This window comes from Bos mutus, chromosome 21 (assembly GCF_027580195.1).
Source record: "Bos mutus isolate GX-2022 chromosome 21, NWIPB_WYAK_1.1, whole genome shotgun sequence".
In the NCBI taxonomy this organism is placed as follows: Eukaryota; Metazoa; Chordata; class Mammalia; order Artiodactyla; family Bovidae; genus Bos; species Bos mutus.
In genome coordinates this window covers 33,088,337-33,106,528 of record NC_091637.1, presented here as the reverse complement: position 1 = coordinate 33,106,528, position 18,192 = coordinate 33,088,337, and the positions used below count along the sequence as shown (strand labels likewise).

At 46.5% G+C, this 18,192-nt stretch overlaps 1 protein-coding gene across 2 annotated transcripts; it reads right to left on the bottom strand.

Moving 5' to 3' along the window:
• Nucleotides 1–10,423: 10,423 nt before the first annotated feature.
• CYP1A1 (cytochrome P450 family 1 subfamily A member 1) lies at nucleotides 10,424–16,558 on the bottom strand. Of its 2 annotated transcripts, none has more exons than XM_014481458.2 (7): nucleotides 16,403–16,558; nucleotides 13,135–13,997; nucleotides 12,454–12,580; nucleotides 12,276–12,365; nucleotides 12,060–12,183; nucleotides 11,828–11,914; nucleotides 10,424–11,665 (listed from the first exon to the last, which is right to left on the bottom strand). In XM_014481458.2, exons 2-7 carry the CDS (start codon nucleotides 13,969–13,971, stop codon nucleotides 11,380–11,382), a joined length of 1,551 nt encoding a protein of 516 aa, XP_014336944.2. In that variant the 5' UTR covers nucleotides 13,972–13,997; nucleotides 16,403–16,558; the 3' UTR covers nucleotides 10,424–11,379. The 2 variants fall into 2 exon arrangements, with proteins under 2 accessions (XP_014336944.2, XP_070214718.1); XM_070358617.1 differs by having other exon boundaries at nucleotides 13,135–13,994; nucleotides 16,403–16,509.
• Between the last annotated feature and the right edge of the window lie 1,634 nt (nucleotides 16,559–18,192).

The window sequence follows — 18,192 nt, the reverse complement described above, 5'->3', positions numbered from 1 at the left end:
CCTAACAATATAAAATAATTACACACAATTTGGGGAGTTAAGTAGAGTGATGAGGTAAATGAGTGACCTGTATTTAACCCTAGACAGCATATTAAAAAGCAGAGACATTACTTTGCCAAGAAAGGTCGGTCTTGTCAAAGCTATGGTTTTTCCAGTAGTCATGTATGGATGTGAGAGTTGGACCATAAAAAAAGCTGAGCACCAAAGAATTGATGCTTTTGAACTGTGGTGTTGGAAAATACTCTTGAGAGTCCCTTGGACTGCAAGGAGATCCAACCAGTCCATCCTGAAGGAAATCAGTCCTGAATATTCATTGGAAGGACTGATGTTGAAGCTGAAACTCCAATACTTTGGCCACCTGATGCGAAGAACTGACTCCTTGGAAAAGACCCTGATGCTGGGAAAGATTGAAGGCAGGAGAAGGGGACGACAGAGGATGAGATGGTTGGATGGTATTGCTGACTCGATGGACATAAGTTTGAGCAAGCTCTGGGAGTTGGAGATGGACAGGGGAGCCTGGTGTGCTGCAGTCCATGGGGATGCAAAGAGGCAGACACAACTGAGCAACTAAACAACTGACTACAACTTATTAACCAAGGCCATTAACTTAATTATTCCCTTTTTTCCCCTTTGGAGTTCAGCTTCAGCTAGAAAGACAAATTTTTTTTAAGTCTTTAAAGAATTAACGTATTTAAAATGCTGTATGTTAAAATCTTCTCTTTCTTTTAAAAATTCTTTGAGTTTTCTTATTATATATTCACATGAGTCTGTAACAGATAATACAGAGCTCTTACGGATTCTAAGGGACCTTATAATCTGATTTAGTAGTTTTTTTCTCTCTCTCTTTTTTTTAAATGTTAGATTTGTCTAAATGGATTAGATATTCCTAAAGTGTACATTAAATGAAAGCCTTTCCAACAAAAAGACTTAAAAAAACTGAGTTATTTTCCTTTTTGTTTTGAGGAAGATACTTATAAAATAAGACTCCACCTGCCAATGCAGGAGACACGAGCTCAATCCCTAGTCCAGGAAGATCCCATATGCCACGGAGCCCAGGGTCTAGGGCCCACAAGTCACAACTACTGAACCCCTGTGGCTGGAGCCCGTGCTCCACAACAAGAGAAGCCACCTCAATGAAAAGCCCACGCACACAACAAACAGTAGCTCCCACTCGCCACAGCCAGAGAAAACCCTTGCAAAGCAATGAAGACTCGGCACAGCCGGAAACAGATAAATAAATAAGTAATTTTTTAAAATCCACAAAAGTTCCCTAAAATGACCACTGTGATTCAAACAATCTTTTTTAAATTAATTTATTTATTTGGCTGCATTGGGTCTTAGTTTCAGCACATGGGATCTTCCATCTTCAGCATGCAGGATTTTTTAGTTGTAGTATGTGGGATCTAGTTCCTTGATCAGGGGTCAAACCCAGGCCCGCTGCATTGGGAGTGCAGAGTCTTAGCCACTGAACCACCAGGGAAATCCCTGATTCAAACTATCTTTAATGAAAAATTGCTATTTTAACCAAACAGGCTTAGGAATTAGGGTTACAAAGAGAAGTAGCATGAAGCAAGAATTTAACCCAAAGGAGTTTGAGGTAAGCTGCTGACAAACCCAAATAGGTACGGGAAGAAAATAGCATGATTAGAACAAAATATGGATGTTTGAACCTAGCACACAGCTGGGAAGTACCATACTGGTGCAGAGATCTCTGACTTCACTTCCAACAGCCACCATGTTATCCTGTAGCAAGGCTGTGGAGGAAGAAATACCATATTCCTGCCACCAAGGCACTGCTTTTCTCCAGACAAGACATAGAATGCCCAGCACTATTTGTCCATGAGTCTGATGAAGCTACAATCATTAAGATTGCTAGATTCAGCAAATAAAAACACAGGATGCCCAGCTGAATTTAGACTGCTGTAAATAATACATTTTTTTTAAAGTATAAGTATGTCCCCAAAGTTATTAGAACTCTCAAGAGCCAGTGTGGAAAGGGACTTACTAGGTCTGTGCCTCTATTCCCTAAAAAAAAAAAAAAAAAAAAATGCTCCCTTATGACAATCAGAGCAAAATTACCAAGGAATGAGGAAAAATCATTTGACAAATCAAGTAAAAGTAACAGAAGACAAACAGGTTTAGTAAAAGATTGCCTAATGCTTTCCAAGGTATTAACCAGAGCGAGAACCACAAAGGAGCCTAGGATATCCTAGGATAACAGAATACAGCAATGAGAACTCAGCAGAAATATGTGAAGCTCAATATTGTCCTCAAGACATACCCAGCAACAAACCGGAAAATAATCAATGAAGGGTATACAATGAAGGGCTCTATTCTATCTGAATAGAGGGCTTAAGCATGGAAGGTTCTGTGGAGTTGCCACGATGTGAGGGCGTTCATTCTAATGAAATTTCCAAACTGTTAAAATAAGCAGATCAGCAGAAAGAGTAAGTTGAATTTATTTAACTTGCCAAGCAATAGAGTTGTGCGTTCATTTGGAAATACCATCTTTCCCAAACCTTTCAGCCAGGACTCTAACTGTTAATATTACCCTGAATATGCAGAGAGAATTCTGATCGGCTCTTACACCGAATATGAACAGCTTCAACATTCTGTAAGATTGTTGATTCTGGCCTCCTGGTCCATTCGTTAAATTGAGATATACATAATATGTATACTGTAATAGTCATCCCTGTATTTATTTGGATGAAGTAGTATAGGCTTTTTTCTAACTGTTACATTGAAATATAGCCAATTAACCATGTTGTGATAATTTCATGTGCACAGCAGAGCAATGGAGCCATACAGATACATGTATCCATTCTCCCCTAAACTCTGCTCTTATCCAGACTGCCACATAACATCAAGCAGAGTTCCTTGTGCTATACAGGAAGTCTTGTTTCTGCCCCTTTAAAGTGTGCAATTCAGTGGCTTTTACAATACTATATTCACAAATGTGCAGCCATCACTGCTAATTCCAGAATGCTTTCCTTACCCAACAAGAAACCCTATGTGCATTAGCAGTCACTCTCCATTCTTCCCTCTCCCCTGGCAACCACTAATCTACATTCTGTCTCCAGGGATTTGCCTATTCTGGATATTTCACATAAATTGTATCAAACAATATGTGACCTGCATATAATGTGTGCTCTGGCTTCTTTCACTAAGTGTAATGTTTTCAAGGCACATTCATATTATCTCAAAAATTAGTGATTCATTCCTTTTTATGGTGAATAATATGGATATATCACATTATCTTATCCTTTCATCAATGATGAACATGTGAATTGTTTCCACTTTTTTAGCTGCTATGAATAACACTGTTATGAACATTTATGTGCAGATTTTTGTGTGATATTTTGTGTAATATTTTCACAACAATCATGTAAAAAATTTTAAGAATGTTAGGCACAACTAAAAATGGAATTTCTGGGTCATATGGTAATTCTATGTTTAATCTTTTGAGGAACTGTTTTCCAAAGCACCTACATCATTGTACATTTTCACAGTGATATATGAGTGTTTCTTTTTATGAACACTATGATATATGGACACAAGCCTCCATAATGAGGCAAGCACAGATTACTCAGGAGAACTTCCAAGAGGAATAACTGATCCCCTCTTCATACATACTCTGCCAATTACAGTTCCTTGAGTGGGAATAGCACAGGTAAAAAATGTTCAAAACTTGTCTCTGATGTACCAGAAATCATATAGGACCCTACTTCTGCTCTGAAAGCCCACGAAATACTCTAAATCAATTAACAGGAGTTATCATGGACAATCATATACCCCATGGTTTTCTCTACTCCACCAAGTCAACACTGCTACACTTATGCAAATACTACAGGGCAAACAGAGAAAGCAACCTGATTTTCTGAAATAGATCCAGTTGAATTCTGGGATATGTTTTGATTGCAAGTAGTTAATAATCTAGGTCCTTGGCTTCCAGACCTATCAAGAAAACTAATAGTCACCTTGATCTTGATAATTGCCTATGTTCCAATACATAACAAACAGCCTATCCAAAATCTAAGTACCACTGAGGCACTACTAGTAGGGCAGCCATTGTCATATAGATGGTCCAGTTCAATGATTGATTGCATTCAGTGATGTCCTTCTTAATTAGCAAATTGATCTTAATCAGCAAAACCTTGGCAATGATGAAAATCTGAATATAATGTAGGTATGTCCTGAGACCTAGCTTTGTCTCTTCTTGACCAAAAAGGAGGATGGAGAAGGAGCAGCTCCTGACAGCTGGAATTGATGTGATACTCCCAGCTAGACCACAAAGTATTATTACAGGCTGTTCTGGTGCTCCTAGGCCATTTTGTTCTCCCCTTCTCTGGTTCTTTCCTCACAGAACACCAGTCCCATACAGGTTATTCTGAGAACATATAAAATGAATTCTTCATAGACACACAAGTAGAATGACTTCAGGAAGGAAAGAATAGGGAGTTATTGCTTAATGAGTATAGAGTTTCAGGGTTCTGATACTATGGATATGAATGATGCTGATGCCTTCCTAACATTACAAATGAATTTAAACACTTAAACTGGTTAAGATGGTTGATTTGAGCGTAAGAGACATCAAGATGTGGCCATAAATGCATTCAGTTCAGTTCAGTCGCTCAGTCGTGTCTAACTTTGCAACCCCATAGGCTGCAGCACACCAGGCTTCCCTGTCCTTCACTATCTCCTGGAGCTTGCTCAAACTCGTATCCATGGAGCTGATGATTCCATCCAACCATCTCACCCTCTGTCGTCCCCTTCTCCTCCTGTCTTCAATCTTTCTCAGCATCAGGGTCTTTTCCAGTGGGTCAGTTCTTCCCATCAGGTGGCCAAAGTATTGGAGCTTCAACTTCATCATCAGTCCTTCCAATGAATATTCAGGACTGATCTCCTTTAGGATGGACTGGTTTGATCTTCTTGCAGTCCAAGGGACTCTAAACAGTCTTCTTTAATGTCACAGTTCAAAAGCATCAATTCTTTGGTGCTCAGCTTTCTTTATGGTCCATCTCTTACATCCATACATGATTACTGGAAAAACCTTAGTTTTGACTAGACAGAACTTTGTCAGTAAAATAATATCTCTGCTTTTCAATATGCTGTCTAGGTTTGTCATAGCTTTTCTTCCAAGGAGCAAGCATCTTTTAATTGCATGGCTGCAGTCACCATCTGCATTTTGGAACCCAAGAAAATAAAGTCTGTCACTGTTTCCATTGTTTCCCCATCTATTTGCCATGAAGTGATGGGACTGGATGCCATGATCTTCATTTTTTGAATGTTGAGTTTTAAGCCAGTTTTTCACTCTCCTCTTTCATTTTCATCAAGAAGCTCTTTAGCTCCTCCATAAATACATTATGGATCAGTAACTCATTGATGTTCACTTCTGCTGCCTTCCAGACCACTGAACTTAGCCAGGATCAAATTCACAATAAATCGCCTTCTACTCTCTGAAAAAAAAAATGGTCAAGATGGTAAATTTTATGCTATGTATATTTTAACAACATTGTTAATGGAAAAAAAAAAAAAGCTACTTTATAATTTTGTCTAAGCACAAATAAAAGCAAGGTCACAGTGCTACCCACCAAATACCCTATTGTCCCCACTTTCTGACAACATCCAGTCTAGATGTTGTCTAGATGTAGTCCCCTACATCACTCCACAAAGCCCAAATCATTTAATTCTTTCCTAACATCCTTTTATTGAGATCCTCCAGTTCCCCATGATGTGTTTTCTCTCTCACTGTGATGAATAAGAAACCCAGCTTGCCTAACTAGGTGTGTTCTTGGTGGCCTTTGACTGAAGGGCACTGACAACACATATAAATTATATTTCTGTTTGGTAAAAACCAACACAATACTGTAGAGCAATTATCCTTCATTAAAAAATAAATTTTAAAAAGTTAAAAATTCTATTTCTAAAAAGCAATGAGCAATACAAATTATTTATATTATTTCTTTCATTTTTTAAAACAAGCACTCTTGAACCACACTCAGGTTAAGAAATAGAACTTTAGTGAAGGACAGGGAAGCCTGGCATGCTGCCGTCCATGGAGGTCTCAAAGAGTCAGAGAGGACTTAGCGACTGAGCAACAAAAACAAGCCTTCTATATATCCTATTTCAATTATAACTCATTCCCTCCCTGCAAAAGTAACCATTTTCCAAACTATTATAGTAATTATTTCCTCATTCTTACAAGACTTATAGCCAAGTGTGTATTTCCTAGACACCATAGTTTAGCATCGTTCATTTCTAAAAATCCAATATGTTGGGACTTCCCTGGTGGTCCAGTGGTTAAGACTCTGTGCTCACAATGCAGGAGGCCTAGATTCGATCCCTCATTAGGGAACTAGATCCCACATGCTGCACCTAAGACCTAATGCCCCCCCCCCAAATTGATGTCTTTTAAGTCGACAAGTTTTCCTTCCATCTGCTTCTTTTCCTTACTCTTTTTCAGTTGAAGACCCCAGGGCTTTTGACCTGTAGAGTTTCCCAAAGTCTGAATTTTACTGGTTCTTCCCTGATATTTCCATTCAGCGTGTTTCTTCATCTCCTATATTAATTGCAAATTGGCAGCTGGATGCAGACAGTTGACCAGACTCTGGTTCAGTCCCTTGGGAAAGACCGTGGGCAGTACTGGCTTCTTTTACCAGGAGGCACATATCTGGTTTTCTCTCCTTTTATGATGCTGGCATTTGTTGGAAGCAGTGGCGGATGCAAAATAGTGACATTCCAATTCCATTGTTTCTTTTTTTTAGCATTTTATTCTGTATTGGAGTATAGCTAATTAACAATGTTGTGATAATCCAATTCTATTAATTCTTTTTCAATTATTAATTGGAATACTTTCATTAAGAGATGTTTCTTCTTGGGGTGAAAGGTGGAAGGAAGATTTAAGAGGGAGGGGACATACGTATACCTATGGCTGATTTATGTTGATATATGGCAGAAACCAACAAAATATTGTAAGGCAATTATCCTCCAATTAAAAATAAATAAATTTTTAAAAAGAGATGCTTCTTACATACTATTTGGTTATCTGCAAGTATAGTTCATATAGGAAACAGGATGAATGCTTGATTCTGCTTTTGTTTTTCATTTTTTAAGGTAATGAATTGGTTTTTCTGAAGATAAACAACTAGTCTAAACAGATATGTGTATATGTGCATGTACATATATGTCCTTGTAGACTCATGGATTCAAAGATATTTGATAGGTTTTCATCCAGGGCAATTTTATTATTGACAGTCAAGTTGTCCAATCTTTGACCTGTTCGAGGCTCTTCTGTTGGGCTCCTGCATGGCTTGATCAACTTGATAGTATTTGTGGCTTCTTTGCTATCTGATATGAACAACTGTTTCAGGTCATCTTTTACATTTTCTGCCCTGGTTCTGTAACCAGCATTTCTCCAAGAAGCCTTGGATGGTAATTTAAGCATTCAGGATGCTCACTGTTGAGTTGGTCATGGTTTCTAACATTTAGAAATATATATACATAAGATATATTATATATAATATGAAATGAAGTGAAGTGAAAGTCGCTCAGTCATATCTGACTCTTTGCGACCCCATGGACTATACAGTCCATGGAATTCTCTAGGCCAGAATACTGGAGTGGGTAGCCTTTCCCTTCTCCAGGAGATCTTCCCAACCCAGGGATTGAACCAGGGTCTCCTGTGTTGCAGGCAGATTCTTTAGCAACTGAGCTACGATGTATAATACATAATACATATTACATATATACAATGTATTTTTTAAATTAACCTTTTGTATGTTCAATGTGTACCTCCTTAACCCACAACACTCTATAGTCTCAAAATAAAAAATACTAATATTACCATTACCAATATAATTAGTGAGAACAGTTCCATAAATTGTTGTGCATATGCTGTCTCCATTCCGCCCCTTCTTTAGAATAAAGATTGGTATAGATTTTCTTTTTTCCACTGTTTCAGCTATTTTAAACTGCATAATTTGGTGGATTTTAGTATATTCACAAATTTATACAACCATCATCACTATCTAATTTCAGAATATTTCCATCAAACCTAAAAAAAATCCTGTACCTTTCACTCTCCCCACCCCCTATCCCCTGGCAACCACTAATTTATTCAAAACTTTCTGTCTCTCTGCATTTGCATGTTTTAGACATTTCATATAAATGGAAACATGCAATATGTAGCCTACTATCTCTGGCTTCTTCACTTAGCATCATGATTTGAAGGCTCATTTATGTTGTATCATATAAGCTTTTTATTTTATTGATTTTTTAATTGATTCTTGGCCATGCTGGGTCTTCATTGCTGCACACGGACTTTCTCTAGTTGTGACAGTGGGAGCTACTCTCTGATTGTGGTGCATGGGCCTCTTGCTGTGGTGGCTTCTCTCATCGCGGAGCACAGGCTCTAGGGCATGCAAGTTTCAGCAGTTGTGGCGCAGGGGCTCGGTAGTTGCAGCTTGTGGGCTCTAGAGCGCAGGCTCAGTAGTTGTGGCTCAGGGGATTGGTCGCCCAGTGCATGTGGAATCTTCCCCAACCAGGGATCAAACCTGCGTGTCCTGCATTGGCAAGTGGATTCTTATCCACTGGGCCACCAGGGAAGTCCTATAAGTTTTTTTTTTTTTTTTAAGTAAAAAATAAATCAATATAAGAATGATTGGATGCTAAGTTCCTCATCCTCTTATATAAACAGGGTTGCTCCAGCTGACTTCAGCTCCTTCCTGGAAGTAGCCTGAAACTTTTGATGAATGGGAGTGCTTTCCTGACTGAAAGCACAGTGCATGAATGGCAACCCCTGGTCACTACACAGTGCTTCAGGAAGAAGGCTGGGCTGGGGTCCCAGCACGAGATACATCTCCTCTCAGAGTCCCTTAGCCAGAATAGCTCCTGACTATGTAGGTCCAGGGGCTTCCCTGGTAGCTCAGCTGGTAAAGAATCCATCTGCAATACAGGAGAGCCTGGTTCGATTTCTGGGTTGGGAAGATCCCCTGGAGAAGAGATAGGCTACCCACTCCAGTATTCATGGGCTTCCCTGGTGGCTCAGATTGAGCGTCTTCACTTTCACTTTTCACTTTCATGCATTGGAGAAGGAAATGGCAACCCACTCCAGTGTTCTTGCCTGGAGAATCCCAGGGACAGAGGAGCCTGGTAAGAGGCCATCTATGGGGTCGCACAGAGTCGGACACATCTGAAGCGACTTAGCAGCAGCAGCTGGTGGCTCAGATAGTAAAGAATCCGCCTGCAATGTGGGAGATCTGGGTTCGATTCCTGGGTTGGGAAGATCCCCTGGAGGATGGCATGGCAACCCACTCCAGTGTTCTTGCCTGGAGAATCCCCATAGACAGGGAAGCCTGGTGTGCTGCAGTCCATGGGGTCGCAAAGAATTGGACACGACTAAGTGACTAAGCACAGCATAGCATGTATGTCCAGTCTCTGTCCCTACTTGTTACCACTATGACTTGAGTGTTGAAATCTGGGCCAAAGTCAGCTTATGGAACCCGATGATCAAACACCTTGTTCTCCATCTGTGACCAGCCATGGGGTCTAATATAGTGCAGGACCTGAGCCCGGTATGGCTAGTGAAGAGCAAACAGACCGTGATTTCTGAGCTGAGACCCGCCCCCCACCCCCTCCAATACAGTGACCATAGTCTACCTCTTGGACTTGAGATCTACTGCTGTGAGACCCAAGTGAGTCTGCCTCCCATCTTTCAAGGAGGGCCCTGTGCATATATCCCCAAGACCTGGTCACCTTTCCCAGCACCCACTCCCCTGCCCACCCAGCCTGCTCTGGCTCTGTGCTTCACCCTCCTGTTGTGTATCTGGCTGTTAGAGACCTGGTCACAATGAATTGGGGTCTTCTCAGTTGGCTCTAGTGGTAAGAACCCACCTGCCAATGCAGGAAACATAAGAGATGTGGGTTCAGTCCCTGGATTGGAACTCTGGAGGAGGGTATGGCAACCCGCTCCAGTATTCTTGCTTAGAGAATCCCATGGACAGAGGAGCCCGGCAGACTATAGTCCATAGGGTCACAAAGAGCCAGACACAACTGAGGCAACTTAGCATGCATCCACGGACAATGAATTGGATGATGTGTTAATGAGTTAGTTCCCCTAACCAGCTTAGGAGGCTCTTGAAGGCACCATTTTTTCATTCACTTTATCTCCCCCAATGCCTGCTTCAGAGAATGTTCTTTATCAATGTGTGATCAGTTAGAGAAGGAGGAAGGCAGTGAAGTGACAGAGTCTTGTGCCCAAACCAGAGTGCGAGCTGCCTGAGAGCAGTGGCTTCTGAGAGCTCCTGAGAGCACTGCCTCCTCCTCCCACTCTGTGTCCTCCCACAGCAAAACCCAACAGGAGACTAGGCTCAGACTGGGCACATAGATGCCTTCATTCAAGATTTTAAAAGTCTCCACCAATAAGGACTTCTGAATAATATCTTTATTTAGCTCAGGTAGATAGATATTTCCTACACATTTCTGGATACCAGGGTTAGAATTTTCTTCATGGCTCTCAATAAGCTGCTCTTAAGCTCTCGTATATGGTAAATACAAACATGCAAGTACAATACAGGCTAAAATGAAAAGGTCCTTGTATACAAACATTTTTAAAAGACTTTTAAACACAGGGTATATTGAAAGGAGATGCAGTAGAAGGTAACTCGATTACCACCCCCCTCCCTCCTGATCCAGTCCGTACCTGGATTTGGGCCCTCCCTCTGCTCTCTGCTTCTGTTAGACACAAGTCCTCAGCCCTCCCTGGACAGGAACAGGGGCCTCACAAGGCCAGGCGACAGCCCCACCCCTGCCTGCAGAGAGGAAGCTCATCTCCCAGGCAGAGTGTCCCAGATCCTAGTGGTCAGATTGCTCAGCCTTGTTAAAGCAGGGAGACCACCTCCATGTCAGTATTCTGGACTGCCTCTCCCCTTCAGTCTTGATGGCTTCCAAATGTCAAAGAGATTGGTCAGGCCCTGGTGGGACCTGCTCTGAATGTTTACCAAGCCAGTCAGCCTCCATGGAAAGCCAACCAGCTTGTGGGCCAGGCCCAGGGGCTTCCCAAAACCTCTTTAGAGGTTTCCAGAGGCCTGAGGACCCTCTAGCCCTTCCAGCACAACTTTGGAAGGGCTCCATCAGCTCCTGTGTGGCCCCTGATGTGTCCGCTATCTGTGGTCACTGTGAAGAAGGACAAGTCCAGGGTGGGGGGCAGGTATGATCCCTCAGGCTTGCCCACAGCTCAGACAGCAAAAAAGTCAGCCCGACAATGTCTGTGGGTTTTAGGCTCCCCTGGGCTAGGCCCCTGGCCTGGCTGCCCAGACAGGGACAGGGCTGTCTGTCCCTCAAGAGCGCATGGGCTGTCTAGGCTGCAGGGCTGCCTGTCCCCTAAGAGCGCATGTGCGCCTGAAAGTGCTCACAGCGGGCGTACTTCATGGTCAGCCCGTACACGGGGGTCATGTCCACCTTCACACCCGGGGTCACACAGAATTCCACCTGATGCAGCAGGATGGCCAAGAAGAGAAAGACCTCCAAGCGGGCAATGGTCTCACCGATGCACTTCCGCTTGCCCAAGCCGAAAATAATCACCTTCTCACTCAGTACTTTGTTGATGGTGCCATCAGCAGTGAGAAACCGTTCTGGCCGGAACTCAGATGGATCCTCCCAGAGCTTCCTGTAATCAGAGAGAAGCAGCTGAAGAGGCAGCCTGGGGACTCAGAACCATCAAGCGGGTTGAGCCCCAGCTGAAAAGAATAGGGTTCAGGCAAGTGGCCCAGATACAGCAAAGTGTGAAGCTCAGGAGCGCGGGAGCTTTCCCTGCCGCCTCTCAACTTACTGGTCATGGTTGATCTGCCACTGGTTCACAAAGACACAGCGCCCCTTGGGGATGTAAAAGCCGTTCAGATTGCTGTCTCTTGTGGTACTGAGGAGGGAGGAAGCTCAGTCAGGCTCAGGCCCACAAGCAGATCTCCCTGCCTCCCATACCCTGTCCTTCCTACCACCCTGATCAGGTACATGAACTGAAGTAAGGCCCAGCATCAGACAGCAGCAGATCCACGGGGCCTCACCTGTGTGGGATGGTGAAGGGGACAAAGGAGGAGTGTCGGAAGGTCTCCAGGATAAAGGCCTCCAAATAGGGCAGCTGGGGTCTGTCAGAGAGCCGGGGCCGCCGCGCCCTGCCAATCACTGTGTCTGCAGAGCACAGAGGACCAGACAGGTCAGGGGCCACGCAGACCTTGGCTGGGCCTCCTGCCTTGAGTGCTCTGAGGGAAGCCACCACCTACCCAGCTCCTCCTGAATCTTTTTTTGCACCCTGGGGCTTGTCACCAGGTACAGGAGGCTCCAGGAAAGGGCAGTTGTGACTGTGTCAAACCCTGGCCAGGGGAGAACAGAGGGAGAAGTTAGGTGCTTAGTGGGTCAGGGCAGCTGGCCATAGGAATGGTATAACGGGGTAATTCATACCGGCTCCAAAGAGGTCTATGACAACATTAATGATCTTCTCATCCGACAGCTGGATATTGGCATTCTCATCCAGCCTCTTGTCCTGACAGTGCTCAATCAGGCTGTCTGTGATGTCCCGGATGTGACCCTGGGTAGGGAAGGCCCACAGGTAAGGAAGATCCCAAACCCAGAACTGCCTCTCCATCCAGACCTGGTCCCTTCCCATCCCTAGCATCTTCGTCCAAGAGGTGACCACACCCCCCATCCCCCACCCCCCCAGCTTCTCTTGTCTCTCCAAGGCTCTCTCCTGACCCAGAATATTTGCCTCCCCAACTCGAGGGACATTTGACACAGAGTCTAGTAATATTATCATCTGCACATGCCCTTTACACCTTTCTCTCCCATGAGGCCAGAAGACCAACTCTTTAACTCTTCTTGGTTCCTGCCACAACTAGCCCAGGGTCCTGCATGGACTGGCTATCTACAGTAGATACTGCTGTGTAATGGAAAGTTAGAGGAGCTGGACAATAAAAAGTTCTATTTTCCTGCCAAGGATGGAATCCCCTCCACTACTGGCTTCAAAATCCCAGGCTGAAGGCCTGTGAGAGCTTGCCAAACTCCACTCTGCTCCAGCTGTCTCTGACTCCTGACCCCTGACTCTACCTGCTCCCTACCACCCACCTGCCTCTCCCTAGTCTATACCTTCTCAAACGTTTTATAGTGTTCCTTGACTATCTTCTGTACAAAGACGTAGAACCTCCGATTCAGGTCCTTGAAGAGGTCCAGGGCAGTGTTGGGCAGGTAACGGAGGACAGGGATGAAGTCAGATGGGTTCCCGGAGGCAGTTATCTCCCCAAACTCATTACTCAGGTTGACGAGGCTAAGAAACTCTTGGTCATTGTGGTCATAGCGCCGGCCAAAGCATATGGCACAGATGACATTGGCCACTGACACCACTATATACCTGTAGGGGTCAAAGCGCCCAGGCCCTGACATCAGCTCTTGGAACTTGCCCAGGAGGTACTCGGCCTCCTTGTTCACATGCTCTTCCAGATAGCAAGAGGATGAGGATGCCGGGTCTGAGGCAGTGGAGAAACTCTTCAGAGCATTCTGGGCCAGGCGTCGTCGGGCAGCCCACACCGGTCCAGAGTCTGGGTTGAAGGTCATGCTCTGGCCGTTAGTGATCAAGGTGAAGCTGTAGAAGTCGGGCCGGCCCTTGAAATCATCGCCCTGCCGCACCAGGGCCTGCCGGACGGTGTCCAGGCCGCTGAGCACCAGCACGGGTGTGCAGCCAATGCGGATCTGCAGCACGTCCCCATAGCGCTGGCTCAGCTGCGACAGGACCACGTGTGGGTTCTTCCCCAACATCAGCATGTGCCCGAGCAGGGGCCAGCCCCAGGGCTCCGGGGGACTCTTCAGGCCTTGAGGGACCCGAGGCCGCCAGGTCCTGACCACCCAGAATACCAGGCAGAAGACGGCAGAGGCCAGGAGAAGTTCTGTGGCCGAGATGGGGATGGGGAGTCCAAACACAGAAAACATGATCCACGTAGATTCCAAGGTGGCTGCTGAGAGGTGAGATGGGAGGAAAAGGTCAATAGATCTGACAGGTGGATGGAAGGAGCCAGTGTCCTAAAATGTCAGCACACCAGTCAAGTAAAGGGAAAACCTTATCCAAAACTGTTCACTGGGCATGAAATGGGAGAGGAGATAGGAGAAGCTGTTTGTGGAGCTGCCAACTCCATACCAAGAATTTCAGTCATTCTTCAGTCCTGGCCACAGCCTTTTTGGTAGGCAGCACTGAGACTCAGAAAAAGTACATAACTTGCCCAAAGTCACACAGCCAGCAACGACAGAATCCAAACCCAATCCCAACTTGTCTAATTCCAGAACACCTTACCTGCCATACCAATCTCAGTGTCAGTCTGTGATTTCCATAGAATACCTATACTATTATTTATTTCATATTTTTCTAAAATCAACTTTAAATCCACCCACTTAGCACCATTTCACACAGTAACATCTGTGTGAAAATACAGGTTTGTTTTTTCCCCTAACATATATTAAAATAAGCACATAATTGATGGGTATCACCCAATTCCCCTTGAGTATTACCCACCCAACTTGGGACAACACTACCAAAGAACTAAGGATCCCCTCTTCTTCAGCCTCATTTCACATTTGGGGAAACTGACCTCCAGAGGAGGCACTAACTTGGCTAAAGGCACCCAGCTCTCAGACAGAGCCAGGACTCAGACCTCTTGGGCAATGTTCCCTGGGAAGATTCAAGGCCCAGCCTTCCCTGTTTCTATATTCCTGTCATAGGCACCTCTCTTTGAAGAGTGGTCAGATCAACTGATGGAAAGGAATCTTCTCAGTACCGTCAGTTCTCTACTTTTCAAAGCCAGGATCTAGGGAATCTGGCCAGACACCGGGACACAGTGGGGAGGGAACAGGGGACTGCCCCCTTTCCTTACTGTCTAAGCCACAGTGCCCTTAGCCCCAGCTCTCTGAGCTCAGCGGACTCACAGTTAAAAGCAGCTGGAGGCCAACTAGATTGAGGCTCCCAGTCACAAAATTCCAGGCCAACGTTTTCACTGGGCTCAATTCTCAATGAATGAATAGTCTGGACCTCCCCCGTTTGCCAGTCACTCAAGAGCTGTGAATAAATGGAAGGATCCTACCAGGCAAAGGCTGTAAGAAAACTCTGGACTGGAATATGAGAAACTAGGAATGGAGCTAAATTTAACTGACACTGACACAATACTTTCTTTCTCTAGGTTCAGTCTAGAAAGGGTGTGCAAATTCATGGACTCCTCTCTTCGAGGCGTGGGGCTATGACAGGGGCATCTTACTGATGCCCTGGACTGGAGGTCAGGAGACAAGGGTTCCAGGTTTTATGACATGGCCTTGGATTGGACAGTTAGTTCATTTTACCCTTCTGGGCTTCAGTCACATCACCTGAGAGAAGGGATGGGACATGATCTCTGATTCAGGGTACTCAGCTCATCTCAGATAAGAGAAAACTCAGATCTTTCCTTTGAGGTTAAGCATAGTCTGACTAGTGAAGTTTCCCTGCAGAAGAGCCACCCGAGATGGGGAGGTTTATGGTTCCTACCTGAACTACTATAGCTGTTTGTCTAGGGAGGCTTCCTGAAGGAGCTGAACCCCAAAGCACACTTGAGTCCAGACTCCTTGAGTGAACTGGGGACACTTCTAGGCCTTGGCATGTCATGAGGTCCCCTTCTGCACACTGGGTGCTCCAAAGACCCCTAGCCTTAGTAAGATGATAGGAGGCCAAGAGAGGTGTGATTGCTGAGTTTTCAGGGTCAAGTTTTCTGCAGAGGGCAGTCTCCCACACTGATCCACCCCCAGCAAAGGCCAGAGAAGATAGTGGAACAGGGAAGGCCCCTGGACAACGCCCAGGACTCCCTCTCAGATCAGCCTCCTTTGTCCAGCCAACACCTCTCAGCACTGACAAGCTATGCCTCAGGAGGGTGGCCCCAGCCAGGGGCAGCTTTTGGATAAGGCAGGGTACAGCTGGTAAGAACCCAACTTGCCTCCTTGGACACCCTGACCACGAAGAAGCCTCCTCCTCACAGAGCCTGAAGGAGTGCTGTACTGATCCCCAGTCTCTCACACTTACATCCTATTCCAACCTTCCAGGTGACCTCCATGGGGAAGCCCCCAGGCATTCCAGGAGTCAGTAGGGGATGAGCTGGAGCCTAAGTCCTGGAATGCTGAAAGGGGAGCAGTTCTGGTGCTACCCATGGAATCTTGGGTAAGTCCAGCCCTTCCCCTGGCTTCCGTTTCCCCACTTAGTGAGGGAAGCTGGACTGCCTCCTTACTAAGGACACTCATAGCCTCCTTTTTTTTTTTTTTTTTTTGAGGTGCTAGACCAGGAAGACATGGAAGCATCAAAATTTTCCTTTTGGCGGAGGGAAGCGACAACCCAGAAACTCCCAGCACTCACCTGTGGCTGTGAGGGGGTGCAGAGCTGGGCTGGGAAGAGTGGTCTCTGGAGCCAGGGACCCCAAAGAAGATCAGGGAAGGCTCCAAGGAATTGTCACCTTCAGAGTGAGGGTGAAAGCAATGCCACCTTTATAGACGGCTTGGGCGTGTGGCCACGCCTCCCGGAGCGCGGAGATGGGGAAAGAGGGAGGGGCAGGGGGGAGGAGAACTGGTCGCTTTTGGAAGCTTTTGGACGGAGGAAGGAGGGGCGAGAGAGGACGCTGGGGGATAGGTTAAGAACCAACTCTGGAGATGCCTCGATAAAGTGCTGGCTCTTAAAGGGATGAAGGCTAGGGACCCTTGGGACCCTCAGTTCCAAGGTACCCCTGGACAAGCGCAGAGCCCAATTGGGGAGGAGTTTGGGGAAGAAATCCCATGATAGCCCAAAAGAGGGTATAGGGGTGCTCCATCCCGGGGCACGGGGACCAGTCACCCTCATTTTTGCACGCACTGAACACTGGGAGTGATTCCTCCTCTCTACCAGCAGATAGGAACCAGGCTGGCATGCAGGGGCGGAGCTGCCCGGTGATGACCTCCTAACCCCTGTTATTGAGTCCAGGCTCGCGTGAGAAGCACGGCGACCCCAGCCCCGAGGTCACTAGGGCCGGAAGGCCAGAGGCGCCGATGGGCTGGCCCCTTTCCCCAGAGCCTCCCCGACCCCCAGAACCTCCAGAGCCCGGACGAGTAGAAGTCCGCGCTCCCTAATGGAAGGTCCGGAATGCGGGAAGGGATGGAGAATGTGCAGCATTGCTGAGAGCGCACTAGCTGGACGCGTTGAGCCGCCCCTAGGATCACTCAGAAAACCAAGGGTACTTCGACCCAGAACCCTCGGGCCCTCGAGGTTCCTGGGGCTATTAGCGCTTTGGCAGGGCAGAGTAATCGTGCGGCGAGCGGATCTCCCAGCGGAGGAGGAAAGGGTTAGAAGGAGGCCTTGGGGGTGGGGGTGGAGGGCAAGAAAGGGAGCTCAGGGACTACTAAAGGGGGCGGGGAGGGGTGGCGGGCGCAGATGCCTCCCCAGGCTAGCGTGCCTGTGTCTGGTACATCCCTCCAGGGGGCAGAGGTCACGCGGCCCATCCCAGCCCCACCTGGCCGGGGGCGCGGTGCCCAGGAGTTGCGTGAGAAGGACCCGGAGGCCGGCGCAGCCACCCAGCAGCCCAACTCCCTGGCCCGGCTCGGGTCCTGGCACAGTCACGCGAGCGCGGGGGGGTGGGGGGAGTCGGGGGCGGAGCTCTTAAAGGGCCAGTCTCTAGCGGAGCGTGGGGGCAGAGGTGGAGCAAGACAAGCCGCCGAACCCTCGTGGGTGCGTGATTGGATGGGTGGTAGGGCGGTGCAAAGGGCCTAGGTTTGCGTGCAGAGCTGAGCTTTTGCAAACAAGCGGGCGCCTGAGTGTGTCCATAGTTTTGGCCCACGCCTGTGGCGGGACACGCAGCCCCAGCACCGCCTGGGTCAGCTGGTCTGTCCCCGCCCCTGCCGAGCCTTCCCAATGTAGGATGTCCAGGCAAAAAAAAAAAGAAAAGCTTGTTTAGCTCAATCTGTCTCCAACTAACTACATCACCCGCCCTCCGAGCTCAACCGCGCTCCCCAGCCCTACAAATGGCACTGCCATCCGCTGGCCCATGCCAGAAAACAGAGCCTCATCCTACCCACTCACCTCTCACTGCAGTCAGATGCCACCTCGGGCACTGCACGAATAAATATTTACCAAACGCCTACTATGTACCAGACACTGTTCTGGATGCCAGCGACTGATAC